Source organism: Anopheles coustani, chromosome 3, assembly GCF_943734705.1.
Source record: "Anopheles coustani chromosome 3, idAnoCousDA_361_x.2, whole genome shotgun sequence".
NCBI lineage: Eukaryota > Metazoa > Arthropoda > Insecta > Diptera > Culicidae > Anopheles > Anopheles coustani.
In genome coordinates this window covers 47,329,706-47,351,629 of record NC_071288.1, presented here as the reverse complement: position 1 = coordinate 47,351,629, position 21,924 = coordinate 47,329,706, and the positions used below count along the sequence as shown (strand labels likewise).

Here is a 21,924-nt window from a genome sequence, read left to right as displayed (position 1 = left end):
GGGCGCGGATTGGAGCCTGAAAGCAGATTGAGCAGCCCTCCTCCCCCCTCTTCCCACTTACACATTGGCACGTGCCACGGTACCGTTTGTCACTGATGGTGTTAACCGTGCGTTACACGTCTCGTGTCCACAACCAAACCACCAACAAGCAAGCGAAACGCAGTCACGAACGTCTATGTTACCCACTTTCCGCGGGGCTAACTCATTCCACGGTGCTAAATGTCGCCGTTGCTGCTGCTGTTGGTCCGACTGGGGGTCGGTCTGATTTCGTCGTTTCCATTTCGTTCCGGTATCACTGCTCCAGTGTCCCGCGGTCTGTACCAAGCCCCTACCCCACCAACCCTCTTCCATTGACTTCCGCCGCCACGCCGTTACCGGTTAGTACGCGTTATCAAGTGTGGTGCGAATAAAACCTCCTCCACCTCGAACGCCTTTCTTGACTGACACTGCCATGCACCCCGAGCCTTCTCATGCAATGCCGTGATAACGTAATAGTAAAGTATAACGTGACCGCTGATAGTGGCTTCGTTACAAAAGTAAACCGCAGCCAACGTGCGATAAGTATCGCTGAATGAACTATCAATGGATTGATTGCGAAGGTACCAAGAAGATCAAGATTGGATTTAAATGAGGGAGAGAAAAAAAGGATACTGATTTTAATACGAGATGCTCCATGGCATTTTCGGTTATTGCTCCGGTATGTTTTCGTTAAGCGAAGCAAAGGTATTCGCAAAGTAGGCGAGCATTGGTAGTAATAATATCAGTTACAATAACCTGTTCCAGTACTTAATTGACCTACCTGAACCAAACAAACTTACCTTTTCAATTGCTACTGCCCAAAGACGCTCACTTGTTTATTTTAATTATTTGAATTTAAAAATTTCAATTTATTTATTTTATTTATTTTATTTATTTTATTTATGTGAAAATTGACAGCAAAATACAGAGTAACATTTACAATGCAACTTTTTGATTAATGATTAATAGAGAAACCAAAAAGAGAGGCTTTTTCGTACAATCTTCGTACGATCGATTTGAATCCTGCTTTAATTGGAGAAAGAAAGAAATATTTATTTCGAGCCCTAGAATTATTTTTATAAAAAATATTCATAAAAACTATTTTGCCACACAAAGAAGGTGAATTCCTTACTACTCCTGTCTAACCCAAGATTGTCGAATCCTCCGTTAAGAATCGATAACTCGAGTTATCGTTGCATGTTGTTACAAAGGTCTCATGCTGGAGGTAATTTTTCTCCACCAGATTAACCTTCACAGGTTTCTTGTCGAAACCTGCGTCAAGAATCCATACCTCGTACCATTCTCCCAAGATGCCCGCGAAGGTCTCTCGCTAGAGTGTAATTTTTCTCCAGCTCTTTGAAAGACCACTTCACACACCGTTGGTAGCTCACCATTCCAACCGACGGCCAACGCAGTGCCAACCAAAGGAACATATTCCTGTTGCCGTTGTTGCCGATTTTCCGTCGCGAATAGGGCATATAATCAATTGCATATGGGCACAACGAACGCGACCGCATGCACTGGCCTCACGTGTGGCTTGCAGGAGACCACGCTACGACCGAAATAGAAACATTAATGCGAAATACGCCCCGACCAACAGCCGGGAGGTACGGAGCGTGTGGGCGATGGTAAAACGCGCGGCGTAAAAAAAGGGCACTTTATTACCACACCGGGGATCACGGAAAGATGCATCTTGGCCGGATCAATGCCTCGCTTCGATATTCATGCCGAAGTGGAGTCAAGGAGGCAAGAATTATAAATATAATTTTATGTAAAACGATTTTACTGCAAGATTAGTTTCTTCTACGCTTACCACCCTCATCAGTCTGGTTTGGAATGTTCTTGCATTGCAGGAGAAGTCATGGACCCAATTGAGAAACCTTCAATCCTTTTAGTACCTCCCTGTACCAGTTACGTTTGTGTTAAAATCAATCGTAAATGTCCATCCAGAGAACACTGGGTAAGTCTGAGCTGAGAGCAACTAATCGGTGCGGGAGCCTCCAATTATCTCGATCGCTTGTAGCGGCTTGAAAGTGGTAGAGGAGGAGGTAAAAGCCTTGCCCCTTGCTGTCCAGAAGTCGCGCCGTTTGGCGGAGAAGTAACGCCAATAAAAGTCACTTTATCGAATGGTACCGAGATTACGGTTCCGGCCACTTGGAAACATGGATAATGTCTGAACAGTTCCGACAAATTTCCTGACATCGGCTCGCGTACTACAATGAAACCAGCGACGATTAGAGCAAAAGCTCGAATAACGATTACAATCTTAAAGGCAGACCGGCTCAGGTTCTGGTTTTTTCATATACATTTTTACTGCTTTCAGCGCTGACTTGTTCAGCGTAGTTTGCAACGGATGGGAGTAATCCATTGTCCAGGTTAGATAAAACGCTGCTAAAAGATTACATCAACTACACTTCGATTCTAAATTTTCTTAATTATAATTGTTTTGTTCAAATCTAGTAAACGCAGTAAACATTGAAAGTTAGACCCACTATATTCCCGCCCATTTCAAATTTGACATCATATCCAAATTTCGCAACGAACGAATTATTACGAGCAAGCAGTACACAGCTACGAAATGTCCATCGAGAAAAAAAGTAAATCCATAGTTTGGTTCGCATTCTGTTCCGTCGGTTCACGGCTTTGGATAAATGTTTATTTTTATTGCTATTGCCCAGCACGTCTTCACGAACCGTTTGTTTACAGCATAACCATCGGATGAGCGCATCGAGAGGGGACGGATGTTAAATACTTCATCCTAGCTGGCGGCTTCGTATCCACAGCAACGCACAAGAGGTCCGGTTGGATGCGGCAGTCCCCTCGGAAGCCTCTTCATGGTCAACTAGATTATTCGGGAAGATTTGTGATTAGAAAGTTTCCATGATTCGGAACAAACATACTAGTGATAGTTACGCCCAAAGAAACCCTTTAAATCTCTTTTACAACTTAATTCTAGAGTTACTTAGTGTTTGTCAGTGATGTTTCCCGGCGCAGATTTCTTCGAAACCTGTTTCACACACAAACTCTAAACTGAAGCCTTAAGGTTCGTAAGGCCACACTGACTTAACCTTTGCACACCTTCGGGGCCACGTGATTCGTAGGAACGTTTAATGATCTGTTTTAACGTCCTTTGGCCACCACACGGAAAGTTTGTCGTCGGTCGGTGGTTTTGGTGGATTTCCTCCATCCTTTGTTTTATCGCTTTGATACTTTTCCGTCTTTTTTCACACCTCGACTTTCAGTGCTTTCCCTTTTCTCGGTGAATCATTTGCCGTTTTCCTTTCCTTGCCGGGGGTGGGTAGTGCGCACGCGGGGCGTGAATGTTTGCAAACTCCAAACGATACCCGTCCACCGTCCGACCGACCGACGGTCGATAGGAAAAGATAATTAATCATGCGAAAAGTTTTCTCGAGAGTGCCTTAGTGTCGGCCCACAGCTTCACAGTTCAGCTTCCACCGTAGCGCAACTCGCATCCCTGTGTTTGCCAGCTTCACCGATACGCGACAGCCCGGTCACGCCCGGTGGAAAATGACTTTTTACCCTTGAAAATTGCCATCCCCACCCCGGCGCGCCATGGTCGCGACTCTGCCATCGCCAACCGTGAACCATGCATTGATGTAACCTGCAGGAATGGCTAGAGAGACGTTCGAAACGGGAGAATAGTACGAAATGAAATGGTTCGACTGTTGCATGTACGCCTTCTTGGCACGCCATGTCTGACCTAATTCTTATTCGTTATGGTTTCCTGATTATCCTTCCATGCACATAGGGTACCCTCCACATACGTATGTACTTTGTTCCGAACTTACTTTCGTGGCTGAATGCAGTTTATTGCGCTGTACAACGCGCGTACACTATCGAATTTTCGCAACCACTAAAAGCGTCTGTGGTGGACAGTTGGAAAGCTTCGCTTTTCCACCAGCTCAATATGTACTCTTTCCTGTTCGTTGTAGGCTTCGTTGTGCTGTTCTCTTTCCTGTTCGTTATAAGCTTTAGAGCTGATTGCTTCTTTAGCCGAGAAATATCTCTTAAGATTTGTGTTCAACAATGGAATCGAAAAATTACACCAAACTGTTGATTTGATCTGAATGTTTCCTTGAAATAAAACTACGTTAAAAATCATCAAAATTATCATTCCCGAAGAATGGCGAACGCATTTGGCAGCAATTTTTATCGGAGCAAATGTATAGTATTAAAGGAAAAAGGCAGTAAATAATGATGGCCCATGAGTCAGACTCAGTAGTAAAGCGAATGATTCAACATTTTGAGGGTATGCAATCATCGATGGAATAATGCCTTCCCTCACTATTAAGAACTCGTATTCTTACTGCGTGATCCAACCGATAAGTTGTTTATTGTAAAATCCTTTGATACTTGTGTTACAACTGTACTTTTGATCTGCGGACCCATTCCCGTTGCATAAGCTTGCAGTCTCACAGGCAGAACACACAATACCTGTGTAGACATTGTGCGTTTTAAAACTCAACATTTTAGAAACAAGATGCTATGAAGACTAAAGCGCACAACACCTCAAAACAAACCACATCCCCCGCCAGCACCGTCCATAGTTGTTTTGTTCTCGTTTCCCGAGCCATACCCGGGACGATGTAATGCACAATCCTTATGAAACACAAACAAAAACTCATTGCCACGATCCGGCTTTGATCCGTCCGCAGACGAGTAGATGCAAGTGCAAAGCGCAACCGCTCCGTACGAGAAGCACTCACAAGCGCAAAACGGATGTGTTGAAAGAGATGCAGTTTCTGGGTTGAAAATGGCCAACAAATGTAGTAGAGATAATACTGAAATCGCCGTATATCAATCCCAAACGGCAGTTGCACTCTCGGCCCTCTGGTGGATGCTTCTAGAGATAGTAATTTTTTAACATATCAATCGAAGGAATGTTTTCCTAAATTGTAGCCACGATTATCAACGCCCCATTCCTTTTTTCTATACCTTTCCATTCGATAGATCGAACTGTTTATCACGATCATCGATCTTTGTTCAACCCGATAGGGTCACCCTTATCTATGCACTTTGTGCATCACTGCGCTGATGCAGCTAATAATATTTGCCTCTTTGTTTGCAAACAAACATTTATAAGCTTATGTAAAGCAGCTGACTGTGGAGAAGTGTAACCTCAGATAGATTTGTCTAGAGTTGATAACATTATCGATTTGTTTTGTAATACGTTTTAATTAATTTAGTCCTTACTTGTCTATTGATTGAGCAAGTAAAAGTCTTACTAGTTATTTGATCACTATTGGATAAGCAAGTTTATACAAAAAGCCCCAGCAATTGTTTGTGTTATTCATCAACGTTTATTATAAAGTTGAGTGATTCCGATTCAGATTCATGATTCTGAATGGTCCTCTGCTTAGTTTTTTAAATTCACGAATCTTTAAATGAGAGATTCATGAATTCCAAAGAGTAATTTATTTTAAAAGAGCAAAAAAAATAGACTACCAAAATGGGAAAAAAGGTGAGAGATACCATTCCCTTTGTTTTTGGCTGCTTGATCCACGTCAATGAAAGAATCATGCAAATTCGTGAAAGATTCATGAAAGATGCAGGAAGTATCATTAAGGTTTCGAAAGACTCGTTAATGTTTTAAGATATGAACCCCAAAAGATTCCTGAATCAATATGTATGAATCTAATGTGATAGATTCATATGAATGAATCTCGGATAAAGATTCATAAGGCACGACACTATTTTATTAACATCTTACAAGATCATCACGATTTTATTACCTTTCTCCTGTTGCGACCAACCGAAACGGCGACTGATGACGACGCAATCGTGCGTAGCGCCGGTGGCTTAGTGGTCGAGTTGTCTTGGTAAAGATCCAATACGAAAAAAAAGTCTATGAACCAGCCATAAAAAAGGTAACCCGGAAAGTAAGGAAGGGGAAAGATACCACCTTACCAAGTCATACCCCAGATAAGGCACAAACAGGAGGTAATTAAATCAGTGCGTCGTAAGTGGTGTTGGCAAAAATAAAAAAATTACGAATTGTAGAGTTTCAATTACTTTATAGAAAGAGTAACATTGAGTAAAGTAGAGATAAAATTGGGTATGTAAATTTTGATAAATTACACAAAAAAATATATTTTAAATTATTTGAACAGGACTTGGTTTAGTAACTACTCAATCGAAACCGTTTAAAATCTTTTTTCCGACACATACCTCTTTGTCACTAGAGAAGATAGATTTTTGCTAATTGTGTCTAATATTTTTTGCCAAGTATCGTTCATTATACCTCCAGTTTATATTTTACAGGTTGTCGCCCACTGGTTTATATCAGCTACCGTAGCATATTTATTTTGCGACAAAAGATACGCAAGTTGAGGGTGTCGACGCACTTGAGAGTCGTTTAGGCGCAGGTTATGTTGTGAATGATTATGTACCTTTTTTTGGCACGGGACTATATCTTCAAACATCTCTGATGTGCGACAAAGAGATTAGATGATAAAGGTTAACATATAATAAGAAATTATGCATAGATTCCAAAACAAGATTACTAATTCTTAAGTAAGATTGCGTTTATAAAACCAATGGAAATCGTTGTGATAAATATACAAAATTCGCAATAACAGGTCGTATGCTCCAAATTTAACTTAAAAGTACAAAACCTCTAGTGGAGAGGATAAACTGGCATAAACAACTCAACATCGAGCTATCTTGTTTGAATGTTTAACTTCACCCTCCTACCTCGCAGCTCGGCATCATCATCTTCTTTTCTTTATTTCTTTTCGTATCTTCTAAGCTACGGACCAATCCTCCTATTACAACATCTAGCGCTGTACTCGTTCAATGCTTTTTATTATATTTTTGGTATTTTCTTCTTTTGCATCCAATTAACCTATTCCTTCCGTTGTCGTTTGTTGAGGAAATTCTCCGCTTACTTCTGTTTATGGTAACGACGGCTTTTCCGCACGAGCGAACAGTGGCATCCGAAATTGTCAGCTAAACATTGAAGCAGGTTAAATTGAATGCACCTTTAAGTGACTGGATGAAACTGGGTTTTTTAAATAAAAACAAATCAATATTTATTTCCGTAGAAATTGAAAAGGTTTCAGTCGCTTGAAATCTTTTTCTAGTAAAACTAGTAAAATGATAGTAATTTTTTCGATTTTCAACTGGAACCTAGTTAAGTATCTTGCAGATACGAACGAGATATTTAAAACTTTGCAGTAGTAACAATAATACGATTACACGGTGTTTGATATATATTCGGTGGCAATTGAGATGAAATAGTCCCTCATTTTAAAGCAAGACAAACCGAATGGCGCCGGGAAGATGAGGCCCAACGGCTAGCACAACAAAGCAACCGTCGCGAACCGAAAACAAACCAACGACGGAAAAATGTGAATCGAACCGAGCAAATCGTCAACCATGCAGCGATTGTTTTTCTCTTCACTAGCGTTCACATACTGGTTTATTTTCTGACTCGCGCTTGATTTGCTAAATGGTGTAGCGATAGACAAACGGCTGCTATACATTGCGCCCGCAATGGACTAGAAAGTTAAAACCGCGCTAGGCATACAACGAATGTTTTCCTCGAAAAATAGTTTTGCTTATTTTCTACTATAGTACAAAAATTGATGTACTCAAAATGACTGATTTTATTTATCTTTCTATTTTTTCCATGTATCCTATTTGAGTATTTCTTGTACGGATGTACTTTACATCACATACACATTCTATAATTAATATCATTTCCAGTGTTTAACAAGCCGATCTTGAAATCCCTACATTACATAGTTTACTTTAGAAAAGATGTTCTTATTCGTGCGTAAGCGAATCGAGAGATAGCTCCACACTCCATCCCATAGGCGATACGACACGAACGTGCCGGTAACAAGTGAAGCCACAACTTGCCCCAGCTGTATGCCTTCCTTGGTCACGCGTTTTCAGCTAACAACATACGCTTCCTCCCGTACCCTCCCCACAATGCTGCCAAGACGCCAGTCCCCTCCGTCTCGTGACATCATACACGCGTCACGAGAGGTAAAACTCACGAGAATGTCGTCAGTCGATGATAAGTACAGAAACACATGCGAGACTGAAAAGTAACATTGAACCGAAAAGAGGTGGAGGGAGATAAGCGGACACTAAACGCATCAGAGACCCGCGAGAACTCCGGTGCATCCGCCACACCCGGGTGGCGAGGTGACCGCAGCTGGTTCTACAAAAGATACTACGACAGTCCAGCGTTGATTAACCTGTTTCGTGGCATTCGTACCTATGACATACACATTTCTGCCGCTGAAAATTTCGTCTGAGTTGAATATGTACAATTTAGAACCAATTAAAATTTAGAACCAAAACGTATGCCACATAAATTCAAAAGAAAAGTATGTTTGGCTCCCAAGCATCAATAAAAATTGACCGAAAAATACAAAATAAGGATTACTGGCATGCCAAACAATTTTCGTAAAATTTTAAACACAGATCAACGTTTGGAATTTCTTTGGAGGCGAAATGTACCTGAATGTCGTAATGGAAAAAAATATTCAACGCGCTCTGTCAACAAAGTGTTAACGCTGAAAAGAATCGTTAGAGTGAAGTTTTCTTATTTCGTTCATCTCTTAGTGACTTTACTAAACAAAGATCAATGTTCAAATTCATCGATCGCTATACGTTGATGCACGAGGATCATCTCTCTCGTCTGTATCTTAATCATAGCATGCAACGAATGTGTTCGCCATACATCCGATCTTATCTTCCTATACCTGGCATAGCGATTCAAGTCTCGCGGAACCGCGCGTTTGATCCGGAGTGAAACCAACCGCAGTTGTCGCTTGACTAACACGTCGCGTAAAACGATTGATTTATTTTTCTACCCCTATCGCCAACTAAGGGACTGTGACGTATGCCTTGCGGTGGGGAGCTCGTGATTTGAACAGCCTATTTGGGGGCAGTTCTAGTTTCGGCACGATACGCATTCACGATCCGGTGAACCGGTCGACCGTGCATTCGGAGATGGGATGATTCTACAAAAGGAATCTTACCGCACATGCAGTAAAGTTTGCAAATACATGTCGTTGTATGGTAGCTTGGTGCTAGGGGGTTTGGAGCGAGCCAGCTAGAAACGGCATATATGGGGTTCGTTGAGAAGGGGTAGAAAATTAATCAGAAATAACAAAAAACCACCAAAGCAACCATCCAAGCAACGGTCTATTTTGAATCGGAAACCTATGCAAGGGCGCCCTGCTCCCTCCAAAGGGAACTTTTGTAACACCCTTCTCGTTCGCTCGCTCAGTTTAGCTGTTTTCGGCGATGCTCATGCCAACCTTGCCTTTGCTTCTCTTTCTCTCCCTCCTGCAGAAAGGTTTTTGGATCTCTTCTTTTCGCATTCGCGTTCCTGCTCGCTCCCGTACGCGTTTGCCTTAGTCCTTCGGGCCTTTTGTTTAGTCTTTTTCGCGCTGCCTACGTTAAAGCTGGCGTTTTTCCCTTCCACCATCTTACCCATACTTCATCCACCAACAATTTGTTTTTCCATGTCTATCTCGCTTGCTCTCGCGCTCCAACGTAGTGACTCCACGACGCGTCAGAAGAAGCACGCATCGTCGTTCGCGAAGAAGTGTTGCAGGAAGCGGAGAGGGTAAACAGAGGTAGCGAAAGTGTTGCCTTGAAATACGTTCCATGAAAAAAAAACATGCAAACCGCCGATCAAGAAAAAAATAAAAAACAACTAAACAAAAGGTGCATTGAGTGACAATTGGGCTGATCTAAGTGCGCACTGGTTTGGGGTGGGTGGGGTGAAGAAGGATTTAATGAATAGAACATTCATACGATGGGTAAGCAAGAGGGACGAATATTTAATTTTTTGTCAGCTCAGTGGAGGCCAATCGGCAGACTTTTTTCTTACCTCCAGTACAAGAAATCCTTCTACAGTACCATTCAAAATAGACCTTTATCTTGCTCTTGTCCTTAGAACTTTTCTTTACAATTGCCTTGCTTGCCACACCATGCACTCTGCATTGGTGGTTGATTTACGTACCCATGTATGGCACACGGCGGAATCATGTTTATCTTGAAAAAAACGCAGCTATTTCGACGTGAACAGGAGTGTTGGTGAAATTGTGTCATACTGAACCCGGTTCAATCCACCCAGAGGAACGACGTGGGTTGCATAGATTAATTTGTTGTATTTATATAATTTTTGCATCATTTAATCTCAGAGAATTAGATTATTTTTAGTAATAGTCAATCGCATATTTTCTCCTAGCAAGAATCATAACACTAATACAGTTTTTAAGTTAAATCGAAAAATGATTATTATCTCCTACGGAAAGAATCATAATATCACCTTTTCTAAATGTTTCATAAATAATTTGACTAAAATAAATAACTTTTGCAACCCATTCAAGATATTTTACGGGCATAAAAATTGTCTAAAGTGTTGTTTTCAACTATAATGTATATTTGTACTATTATTGAAGTATTTTTGGGTCTGATCATCCAGGCATTCCGTAATATCATGTCACCTTGCAATACCCGTGCAAGAGAGGGCCCATTACCGTCATGCCTCTGGTATTGGAACCAACAACGGCATTAAAGCGCTGTATTGGTGTACATCGGTTCCGAACGCACACTTTGCCTATGGTAGGGTAATGTAATGCATTATGAACCACGTACCTACACAAAGCAGTTTTCAATTACTGTTCGGAACTGATTGATATACAAGAAAAATATAACATTTAGTTTATGTACTAAACTGTAAATAACAAAGTTTTAATGGAAAACGAAAAATAAATTGCATGAAATATTTGTTTGAATCCTCAGTCCTGAAAATATTTGGCCCAGATTATCCTTTAACTGTAAGATCATTTTCTCTAACGAAATGGCTGTAAATGATTTAAATCGTTAGTATCTTTTTACCATTGTTTGGAAGTAGAAAAGTATTGGACAGTTTTATTTTTATTGTTAGTTACAGACGATACAATCAACATATCATACTGTTATAATAAACGAATTTCGATTAGTGAACTTTTAAACTCTGACATTATTCAAATACCTGATTTAAAATTCCCCACGTTTCCCTACAATAGTACGAATAAAGTATGTGAAGCAATGAAAAACAAGGAATAAAAAAAAATGAAGGTAATGTGGTCAAGCTGAGCCGTATCATACAGCCGACTGCTGAAACTACTGTGACGTCATGAAGAAGCGCCCCGGTTCGATGATGAGTGTAAACGAGAGGCAAAGCATCTAGAAGAGAGTAGCACAATCATATGGACTGTACCGTCAGTGTGTGTCGACCGGGCGAAGGAAAACAAAAGCGAGATGTATCGGCGGAGTTTGAACGAAACGCTCTCGACCCGACCATCGCATTCTGCTAGCAAGATTCGACGAGTAAGCACGAGCACGGTCTCCCGCATTCAAACGGCCAAGAAGGAATCGTATACTTTCTTGGATGAGATTTTCTGTACGCTTCGGTGGAAGAGGGTAGCGCCGAGTGAAGGCACCAGTGGTGTAGTCTAAGAAGGGGATTTTTTGCAGCTGATATTATTACTTTATTCCGAAGTACGGGTGAATCAAACAGTGATAGCAGTGTTATTCAAGTGGATAGTGAGAGAAATTTAAATTTGTTAAAAAAGGTTTAGTACCATTTGAACATCAGTGGGCGCTGGTACAACCCTGTGTGGCAGTATCTACGAGGGTACAAGAAAGTGATAGCATACATTACGTCAAGCGTTCGAACTCTTCTCGCTTCGTTGGTGCACTGCGTTGGAGCGAAAGGGGTGGCAAGTGAGCGTGTAGGCAAGACACAAGATACTGAACATGGCGACGATTGGAAAACGGAATCCTGCGTTGAGTACTACAGTATCGAATGTTTCACTGGTTTCAAGTGATTTTATTTAATGCGTGTGGCTCTTATGGTGTAAAAGACAGTTTTTCAACTCGAGAAGTATTTCAGCGATAGTAATAGTACAAAATGTCTGCTGAAAGTGGCATGGAACATGTAGAAAATGCGCATTTTTCGCAGCAGCAAAGCGAAATCGACCTACTCTCCAATCCTATCGCAATGGTGACTGCCAGCGGCTGCGAGACGACAGCAGTCCGCGATGGGCGTACAATTGACTCGCCGATCGCGGCAGGCAAGGTAGCGCCGGCTGAGTTAGTACAAGCGACGACCGTCGCAAATGATGGAGGCGCTGATGGTTCGAACGAAGATGGTCGTCCGTTGAGCAGTTTTACTGACATGGCTGCTAAGATGAATTCGAACAAAACCGCCACTACGACGGGTGCGCAAACTGATAGCCGGAGCCTTAGTAGCAATCAGAGAAATAGTGGCACACCAAATAGTGCTACTGGTGGCAAAACCAGTGGCACCGGTGGGGCAGGAGGTGGTGGCGGTGGCAAACGAAAAAGGCGCCGCGGAAAATCACAGCGCGGTAAATCCAGTTCAAATCGACCGTACAGTAAGACCCAGTGGAAGTACCAGAAGTCATCTGGACAGTCCGGTCGCACGGGGTTAGTAGTGGAGAGCGGTACCGGGAATAATAAACGGCGCCTGGAGCATCACTACGCACTTGGGGCTCGCCGAAAGACACCATTTCTGCTGTCCGATCAGCCACCGCTCGTACCGTACAACACCAACCGCTTTCTGATGGAGGACCATATGCCACAAGTGCTGACCCCGTCAGGTAGAACGCGCGATTCTAGTTTTTCTATAGATTCAGAAGAAAATTATTTTTACTCACTCCCAGAGGACGAAGAGGATTTCCTCACCAAGGAGTTTTCCGACGTGTACGAGAAGGCGCGTTGCGAACAGATCGAGAGCCTCAGCCACGCGGAGCTGATACAGGAGTACATAAAGCTCGCGGTCGACTATGAACAGGTGTTGCGCCGTAATACGTCCATGGCTAGTACGATAAGCAAGGTGGCGGAAGAGTCGTCAGCGAACGTGCCAGCCGATATTTTGGCACTAGTAGAATACAGTGGGTCGCAAAATTACGAATTTGCCACTTACAAGCAAAGTATTTTGGAGAGTCAAGTGCGTGAACTTGTGAAGGAGAATGCTGGTGAGTAAAAACACATTATGATAAAAATGATGAATATACTAGACTTCAAAAGTAAAGCCTAATTTCACTAGCGATCTCCTTTTCTTCATAAATTCACTCTAGTTTTTTTTTTGAATTGCATCAATTATTAGAAATAATATATAATATATATAATAATATAATATATAATATATATTATAATTTAATATATAATATATATGATAATATAATATATAATGTATATATATATATAATATATATGTAGGTTGTCTGAGCCAAAAGGAGGGGATACATTATTTGAACGTCCTATTTGAGAACGTTTATGTACTATGACCTAGAACAGGGGTCTCCAAACTTTTTTTAACGCGGGCATTGGGTGGAATGCCCAACCACTTTTACCCAAGGAAGAGAGGGTCAGGCGGGCCGTAGTTTGGAGACCCCTGACCTAGAATAATGCCTACTTCCATGTTCGTTGTTTTAAGAATGTGTCGTAGTTCTACATGGTTAACCATACCTTTTTCTAACTTACTCTTTATCTCATGTAGAACTGCGTCGCCAGTTGGACCAGGCGAAGCGTATGGGTCTGGTAGTATCCACCAAATCATCTCCATCATACTGCGCACCGGATCGAGGATCACTCCGAGGGGCAGCAGCGTTAGATCTGATGGATATCGAGCAGCATGGGACAGCCGATAGTAGCACCAGCGAAGACAGCGAATCGGATAGCTCGAGCACCAGTTCCAGCAGCAGCTCCAGTAGTAGCAGTAGCAGTAGTAGTGCCAGCAGCATGAGCGATGACGATGAACCTATGGCCACCGAGGGAAGAGCACCTTCAACGGTGAACAGTGGCCAGATGAGTACTACACTGCGGTCTGATGCATCAATGGCGAATGGAGTAGATCTCCACCCGAACGGAGAAGAAGATGTTGAGGTAAACGATCGGGACAGTGTGGTTGATGATGATGAGCAGCAACCCCTTTTGAACGGTGGAGAGGATCTATCGTTATCCCCCCGGCCATTTGTGGCTGTGGAATAGAATTCTCTTCGATTCAATTCGTATGCTGCAGAAGTCAAAATGACTCGCTCTTATTTTTTGTGTTTAAGGAGGGTTGAATGTTCTCAATTTTAGCACCAAACCCAAAATTCATACTTTGTTCTTTGACTTAACCAAAAACACAAATCCTCAATATTTGAGGGTTTACAGAGGAGAAATGATAGAAAGGGTCTTTTATTTGAATCATTTTTCTAATCGATAACATTACCATCAGCGTCAAACACTCGGGAAGACGTGTCATTAAATGGAGTTCAACGTCGTTTTACATTCAGTACTCTGTTGATGTAACGGTTGAATCAATCTACTTATTGTTTGTTTTAATCGAAACCAAAATCAGCAAAATTTGAATAATAAAATGTTTAGTAAAGCGTAAACTATAAATTCCCATCTCAAACACGTGGTACCAAATGGTGAAAAATGGCTTAACCAAGCTCGAAAAATTTTTGAAAATGAGACAAAAAAACGGAAAAATTGTTTTATCATAAAAATCACAAAAACTATGCAATCGAAAAACACAAAACGCAAATTTACATAGTGTGAGGATGAGGGAAAAGTTATTTGTGTAAAAATGAGAAGAGAGAGGACATATACACATTAAGCGAATGGTAATGTGACATGAAAAGCTGAAATAATAGTATAGTAAGTATAGTATACCTTATACAAACTTATATACAAAAACAACATGCAAACCAAGGCGACAATGCAAATGATATGTGATTTCTCTTTTCTCTACAAGTCGGGAGTAAGGAAAATCTATTACGCCACGCGTGCGTGAAAAATCCCCTCTTGTTGAACGTAACCTGGAGGGCATATTGTTGCTGGCCTACCGGGACAAAGGTGATGAATGTGATTCGATAATAAACTAAGATTATGAACGGGTTTAAAACACGCAACAAATCATATATAGTATAAGAGTTTCCTGCACACGGACGCTGAACCACGGCCGGGGGAAAACCACTGTAACGCGATTATGATCGGTCCAAACCGGCGAAAGTTACTGATGCGCTTATCGGAAAGTTAAACTGGAGAAGGGAAGTTAATGTGCTGTTGTTCTGTGATCTCGGATACTAGTTTTTTTTTCGACTCTACGGCGTATTTCCGTGGCAAGTAAAGAGGGTGAATCAAAGGGCACCATACCATCGGGCGTTCGGTGATCTTAACGATCGTTTTCTCCCACCGTTGCGGGAATTTTCTGGCGCCAGGAATTTTGACGGGGCATTATTACTTTTTTGGCAGGTGCCCGGGTGCGTGTTTAACCAGGAAAAAGGGGACACATTATAGGTATATATAATAGGCGGGGTGGGGCGTTTCAAATGCTGAGTTACTATTACCAACATTGCTATACAAACGAGAAGTTGCTACAAAGATCAGCGGGGGAAGACGATTAACATCATGGCGAGCTGGTTAGATAAGCCTAATTTGCCGAAATGAAGGAAGAAGGGAGTTTTGAATTTAGTCCCTGCAAGGATAACCAGCCTAATTGATGCATTCTGCGTGAGTAACGCTAACTGTCGCTTATATTGAGCGGGGGGGCGGATGGCACAAACATTGCAGTGCAAAAGACCCGTTGTACTCTGGCGTCGTAATTAAAGGACTGTAGAGAAGTGGTGGCTTTGTATTTGGTAGAGACCGATGGTGGACGTTACGGGCACTTAACATTTGATGAACAAGTTTGTCTCCTCCGGTGTAGTGCTCACGAATGCGTAATTTAGTTAGAATAATGCTGTAAGTTTATGTTGTTTGCCGAAACTATACGAAATAAAATGTTCGAAAATAAAAGTAGAATCGTTTGGAATTTTTTTATAACCTTATGCTATTTACAGCTCAATGGTACAAATGCATATTTTGTAATACGAAGTTCAATAATATTGGCGCATAAATTTGCGTAGCAATATGAGTTGATACACTCCAAAACTGGAATTAGAATATGGATACACAAAAACGTGAATTACATCTCGCAGGTGGCTATGTGACGGCTTGTGACAAACGTGGAGCGAATGGCATGCTTGGATGGGAAGCGGCTATTGAATAAGCCTCACATCGGATGTTCGGGCTGTTCACCGCCTTGGACGATACGTATGAGTAAGCGTACTGACAATAGCAGTAGAACCTCTCCTAATCTTCATTCTTTCCATGGCTCGTATTGCTTTTGGGTTGGATTGACATCGGTTCCTACATTCCTCCATTAAATGCCAGGAAAGCTGGAAGAAATTCGTATAATTTGTCGATAGCTGTTATATAAGAAAAATAAAACTTACACCAATTTTTGTCATCTTAATCTGTAATGATCTTGTTTTGTAGATGTGTATTTACGTTTATTCCATGTGTTGTATAAATGAGTAAAAATAATATTGATTTCAAATCACTTCACGTTTTAGCGCCCAAACTCTTGGCCCTTGGCTTTGGCACGGGAGCGGAGGGATTTTCCCCTTTGTAGAATTCTTTCAGCAGTTCCATGGCTTCCTCCGCTCGTACACCCCCACGGATGGGAACAGTTGACTGGAGTAATTTGGGTACATCGAGCACGGTGCATCCTCCGAAGCGATCATTTCGGCATCCATAAATGATTTCCCGTATACCCAGATTGAGTAGCGCTGCAGCACACATAATACAAGGCTCGACGGTTACCACGACGGTAATGTCGGTGAAGATCGACTTCGCAGGAACAATTCCCTTCCGGCGCCCATACTCGAGCGCCTGATCGATGCAGATAAATTCGACATGCCGGGTGGCATTTTTGGTTTCGTTCACTAGATTACATCCCTGGGCAATGATTTCGTGCGCTGGGCCGTACACAAAAACACAACCTACCGGCACCTCTTTGAGGTTATTCGCAATGCGAGCTTGTTGCAGCGCATCTTCCATAAATCTTTCCATCTTTTTAGATTCCACTTAAAAATGATTAAGTAATGAAGATAATAAAAAAATCGATTTGTAACGCAAGGTGCTTTAGAATCGAAAAGAAAAGATCATTTTAAACGACTGTCTAAGCGGTCAGGTAAGGCATTATTCCGTGATCGGTGAGCCAAACCTTAGCCTTCTCGTTCCAGTTCGTGTTGTTCAAACTTCGCGGGCTCGGATGAGGCATGCAGTGCGTTACGATGGAAGGATTCAATTTCTGTTGTTTAATGAGAGATTTCACTCGATCTTCTGTGTATCGACCGACTGAAATGATGATCTGAGGTTTGAGCACCGTAAGGGCGATCGATAAATATTGCTCCGAAATTGTTTGAATTTCTCCTTTCGCTTTGCCCTGTAAAGAAGGAGTTTAATGAAAGTAGATGATTTTCTTTGACTAAGAGTAATTTATATACAAAAGTCAATCTAACCTTGAGCTCGCTGGGCGTAATATTCCGACCTGAATCGTGAAAAAATGCCAACGGACAAAGGTTGTACACAAAGCAGGAACGGAAAAATGCTTCCGGCGTACCGCACAACTCTTGAAAAAGTCCCCACCAGCGTTTGCCACTCTGTTCTTCGCGGGTACACGATAAACCTTCCACTGGGCGGGCAGGTAGTTCTGGTGTTGGTTTCGACACCGTTCCCCGCAGGCCCATCCAGTCCCGGACGGCCGGAACGTACCCGAATGGAACCTGCAAAATAAAGAGCAGCACAAAACAAAACGTCAAGCGAACGGCTCGAAAATACGGAAACATGGAATGGCTTATGATGGCAGCCTATCCGGTAATCACCCCGGTTTGGCACATTCCCCATGGCCCAGGATTCATGCCGACAAAGAGCACCGGCTTGGGACCATCCAGAAAGCGCTCCAAGTAGGCGCTGTGAATTTCCGCCGCATAATCGATTGGATCGTAGCAAGCGGCAACGTTGGAGGGTAAGACAATTTTGCGCAAGCCGGCCGAAAGATCCAGCTCGATACGATACACCTGCCGCCAATATGGAATACCGCTTTGCTCCTTTTCGTAGGATTCCTTCATGGAAGGCATGTTGATGATTGGGCCTACACAGGGCACCGGTACGGTCGTTGTGTGTTTTAGTTTTTGTTTCGGATTGTTTGCAAATTGGGACAGTGCGAATTCATCCATTACTGCACAAGCCGGGGACGTGGTGCAACTTTCAGTGTCGAGTTTCAACTTTTTGCGTAGCATATTTCGCGAATTTTACTTACACTTCGTACGATAACGCAAAAATTCGGTAGAATTGCTGCCGAGCGTTCAGTTTGTTTACATCCTCGGGACTGTTGACTAGTGTTGGCAGAATCGGGATTCGGACGATTCGAAGATTCGATCCCTAGACGGATTCTAAAGATTCGAATCCCATTTGACGGATTCTTATCATGAATTTAAATTTTGAATTGCAAAAAGTTTTACACTGTTTGTGTTTGTCAGTTTTTATGTTGACAATATTGGCGTATGAAAAATCATTAATCCATTCCCTACCTATATTTAAATATTCCATTTCCTTCCATTCAACAGGTTCCCGGTGCGCTGCTCGTTAGTAGCCGTTACCATGGACACGTGGTGCCAAACAACATGGTTTCAATGCGTTTCATTTGACCATAAAAAGGAGACTGCTTCGGTGAAAATGTTTTCGCAAAACATGATCATTCGAGATGGAGAATACACAAAAACGATTTATACCATGGTAAGCATACCAATCCTTTTCGTACAAATGTGATTAATAGAAAGACGCATCTTCGTATCTCCCCTAAAGATCAAGGAAGAACGTTTTCAGGATGCAATCAATACGCTTAATGGGATTCCGGAATCTTCTACGACCCGTGCAGGACTCTCCTTACTCGGCCATTGCTATTACCAGATACAGGATTTTATCGAGGCGGCCAACTGCTACGAACAACTGATAAACATCGTACCGGATGTGCAGGAGTACCGCCTTTACTACGCCCAGTCCCTCTTTCAAGCGGGTTTATTTGAGGAGGCACAGAAAATAGTAGCATCTGGTTTGGAGTCGCCGGAGCTTAAGGAAAAAGTTTTGCAACTGCAATCCGCAATCGCTTACGGGAACGAAGACTATACGACCGCCCAGTCGTTGTTGCTTCAGCGTCAGGATGGAAATGGGCAGGAGGCAAGCATCAAGAACGACGAAGGTTGTCTGCTCTACCAGGCGAATATGTTCGAGGACGCCCTGCAACGTTACGTGCCGGCGTTACAAGCGGGCGGGTTCAATCCCCACGTGGCGTACAATGCGGCCCTTTGCCATTACCGCCGTAAGGAAAATTCACAGGCGCTTAACTATATTGCCGAGATTGTGGAACGTGGCATCCGGAACCATCCGGAGTTGGGTGTTGGGGCTCAGGCGGAAACTGAGGGAGGAGCCCGGAGCGTTGGTAATCCGCCGGCCCTGGCCGCATCGGGATTAGCACAGGCCTTCAATCTGAAGGCAGCCATTGAGTATCAGGAAGGGAATAGTAAGTCGTACTTATGTTTGATCCACCAAATCATTGTTTATAAAAACATATTTTCGTTTAGTTGAAGGTGCTCGTGAGGCTTTGACGGATCTTCCACCCCGCTCGGAACCGGAACTGGACCCTGTGACGTTGCATAATATGGCTCTTACAGATCCCATCGGAGGAGGTGCCGGTTTGCGACGGTTGGCGTTCTTACTCGAGCTCGGTCCACCAACCTGTCCACCGGAAACGTTCGCTAATCTTCTGCTGCTCTGCTGCAAGCACGAAATGTACGACACTGCGGCAGATATTCTTGCCGAGCACACACACCTTACGTACAAATACCTCTCACCGTACTTGTACGATCTTCTGGACGCTCTTATAACTGCACAATCAACTTCGGAAGAAGCGGAGCAAAAGCTGGGCACGTTGGCCAACAGCATCGGGGGGAGGCTGCGAGCCCTTGCGGCAAAGGTACAGGAGTGTCGTTCTGCTACCGACCAAAACGCCCTACGTATGGCTCTCCGCGAGTACGAGGGTGCACTCGAAAGCTACCTACCGGTGGCGATGGCCCGTGCCTGGATTCCGTGGCGTATGGACGATTTTCAGGGCGCAGAACGAGAGTTTCGTGCCAGTGCGGAGTTTTGCTCCGAAACGCCCTCCTGGCGCCTACACGCTGCCCATGTCCTATTCATGCGCGGCGATCGGTACAAGGAGGCGGCCGCTTTCTACGAGCCGATTGTGCGTCAAAATTACGACGATATTCTATCCATTCCTGCATCCGTGTTGGCGAACCTTTGCGTAGCGTACATCATGACGTCCCAGAATGAGGAAGCCGAGGAGCTGATGCGCAAAGTGGAGCGAGCCGAGGAACGCAAGGGAAACGCGAATGGACAATGTTTGCATTTGTGCATCGTCAATCTGGTCATTGGGACGCTTTACTGTGCGAAGAATAACTACGAGTTTGGGCTGTCCCGGATTGCGCACGCACTTGACGGAGGATCCGGAGCGCGGCTGTGCGCGGACACCTGGATCCACGTGAAGCGGTGCGTGCTGGGACTTCTCACGGGGATGGCCAAGCAGACGATTGTCTTGCCATCGATCGCGCTGCAGGAAACATTGAATTTTTTGAGGGCATGCGAGGCGTACGGGTTGACCATACCGTCCGTTTTGACTGGGCCACTAGAAGATTCTGGAGAGCAGCCACCGACCATTGGGCTGGAAGCTCGTAAGCTTAGGAGCTTGCTACTGAAATTGATGGAGTATAAGTAGGCGCTGATGTGAATAGACTATAAGTGCTTTACTTAAAACAATGTTTTTGTGTGGGACAACGTTTAAGAACGTTTAAATAAGGTTTTCGGCACACACAATTTTTTTTTTTACTGATATCTCCTTATCCTGTTTGGATCACGTCGAGGCTATCAGGGCTCTCGTTGTGGGAAATCACGCTGTCCGGAACCGTCCTTGACAGGGATCTTCTGCTTCCAACTCTTGCTCGTTGGTGTGGTTTGAGTCTATTTTAGTCGGGCCAGCTAGGTCCTTTAACGAGGACGCATTAGGAGGTTCATTGGAGTGGGAGATAGCACACACAATTTTATTGTATATATTTTTAACAATTTTAAGATAATATAATAATAGTAGCATTTACTGATTCTTGTTCTCTTCACTCACAAGCATTACACAACAGATTTTTTCATGTCTTATCTTTTGGGCGCAAAACAGCATCTTTGTTTGAATTTGTTTTGAATTCCATATTTGTTTTTGGGAAATATGTTTGTCATGAACTGAAAACTAATGTTTGCTCTATGTGCAGTGAGGGCGATAACTATTAAAATAAAAAAAAATGGTTAAATCGATTTTATTGAGATTCGTGTAACAAAGCCTAACCAAACAAGTAAAACGTGAAATATGTTTGTTATTAAATGATAAAACAATGTAGAACTAAACAAATCATACAACAAAAAATTTCTTTTTGAAGAACAAAGAAACGGCATCGCCTTCCCCATAATCACCGATTGTTGAACAAATATGACTCATGATGTGACTCATATAATCAGCTCAGCACTGATGCAGCATCCGCCTATGTATGCTTCTCGAACGTGATCTTCAGGGCTTCGTCCGGTTGTGACTCCTTCAGCCACGGTCGGTCCCAAACGGTGATCTTGTACTGCTGGCCAGATTCATCATTTTCGAACGAAATGATGTACGTAAACAACATTCCTGCAACGACTTGCTTGGTCACACGGTGCAGCTTGTACGTCTTTCCAGCATGCCCGTCCGTCGAGGCCAATGCAGCTACGATACGTTCGGCGTGTTCCGCACTGTCGTGGTCCGAGTCCTCGGCAACCCCTCCACAAAGCACGGGCTTTTCAGACATTTTGAGTAGATGGAACCTTGAGCAATCGTAACCTACAGTACTGATCTTCAAACAACACTTTGGAATGCTAAGTTTGTAATGCTTAGTAAAC

The 21,924-nt window shown here is 43.0% G+C and overlaps 5 protein-coding genes across 6 annotated transcripts; 2 read left to right on the top strand and 3 right to left on the bottom strand.

The window, feature by feature from the left end:
- Positions 1 to 11,377: 11,377 nt before the first annotated feature.
- Positions 11,378 to 15,859, top strand: LOC131258601 (vitellogenin-1). 2 transcript variants are annotated; one of them, XM_058259955.1, is made up of 3 exons: positions 11,378 to 12,677; positions 12,741 to 13,055; positions 13,580 to 15,859. In XM_058259955.1, exons 1-3 carry the CDS (start codon positions 11,966 to 11,968, stop codon positions 14,068 to 14,070), a joined length of 1,518 nt encoding a protein of 505 aa, XP_058115938.1. In that variant the 5' UTR covers positions 11,378 to 11,965; the 3' UTR covers positions 14,071 to 15,859. The 2 variants fall into 2 exon arrangements, with proteins under 2 accessions (XP_058115938.1, XP_058115937.1); XM_058259954.1 differs by having other exon boundaries at positions 11,378 to 13,055.
- A 524-nt stretch (positions 15,860 to 16,383) lies between these two features.
- On the bottom strand, positions 16,384 to 17,098 carry LOC131272356 (tRNA-specific adenosine deaminase 2). Its single transcript, XM_058274067.1, has one exon. The coding sequence runs from the start codon at positions 16,963 to 16,965 to the stop codon at positions 16,456 to 16,458; it is 510 nt and encodes a 169-aa protein (XP_058130050.1). The 5' UTR covers positions 16,966 to 17,098; the 3' UTR covers positions 16,384 to 16,455.
- Positions 17,075 to 18,197, bottom strand: LOC131272354 (single-strand selective monofunctional uracil DNA glycosylase). The gene is made up of 3 exons (XM_058274066.1): positions 17,781 to 18,197; positions 17,418 to 17,681; positions 17,075 to 17,341 (listed from the first exon to the last, which is right to left on the bottom strand). The coding sequence occupies exons 1-3, from the start codon at positions 18,195 to 18,197 to the stop codon at positions 17,075 to 17,077; spliced, it is 948 nt and encodes a 315-aa protein (XP_058130049.1).
- Positions 18,198 to 18,633: 436 nt separating this feature from the next.
- On the top strand, positions 18,634 to 20,728 carry LOC131259070 (tetratricopeptide repeat protein 30 homolog). The gene is made up of 3 exons (XM_058260490.1): positions 18,634 to 18,693; positions 18,763 to 19,477; positions 19,539 to 20,728. The coding sequence occupies exons 1-3, from the start codon at positions 18,634 to 18,636 to the stop codon at positions 20,726 to 20,728; spliced, it is 1,965 nt and encodes a 654-aa protein (XP_058116473.1).
- Positions 20,729 to 21,034: 306 nt separating this feature from the next.
- Positions 21,035 to 21,892, bottom strand: LOC131258699 (cystatin-like protein). Its single transcript, XM_058260068.1, has one exon. It carries the CDS (start codon positions 21,831 to 21,833, stop codon positions 21,537 to 21,539), a length of 297 nt encoding a protein of 98 aa, XP_058116051.1. The 5' UTR covers positions 21,834 to 21,892; the 3' UTR covers positions 21,035 to 21,536.
- Between the last annotated feature and the right edge of the window lie 32 nt (positions 21,893 to 21,924).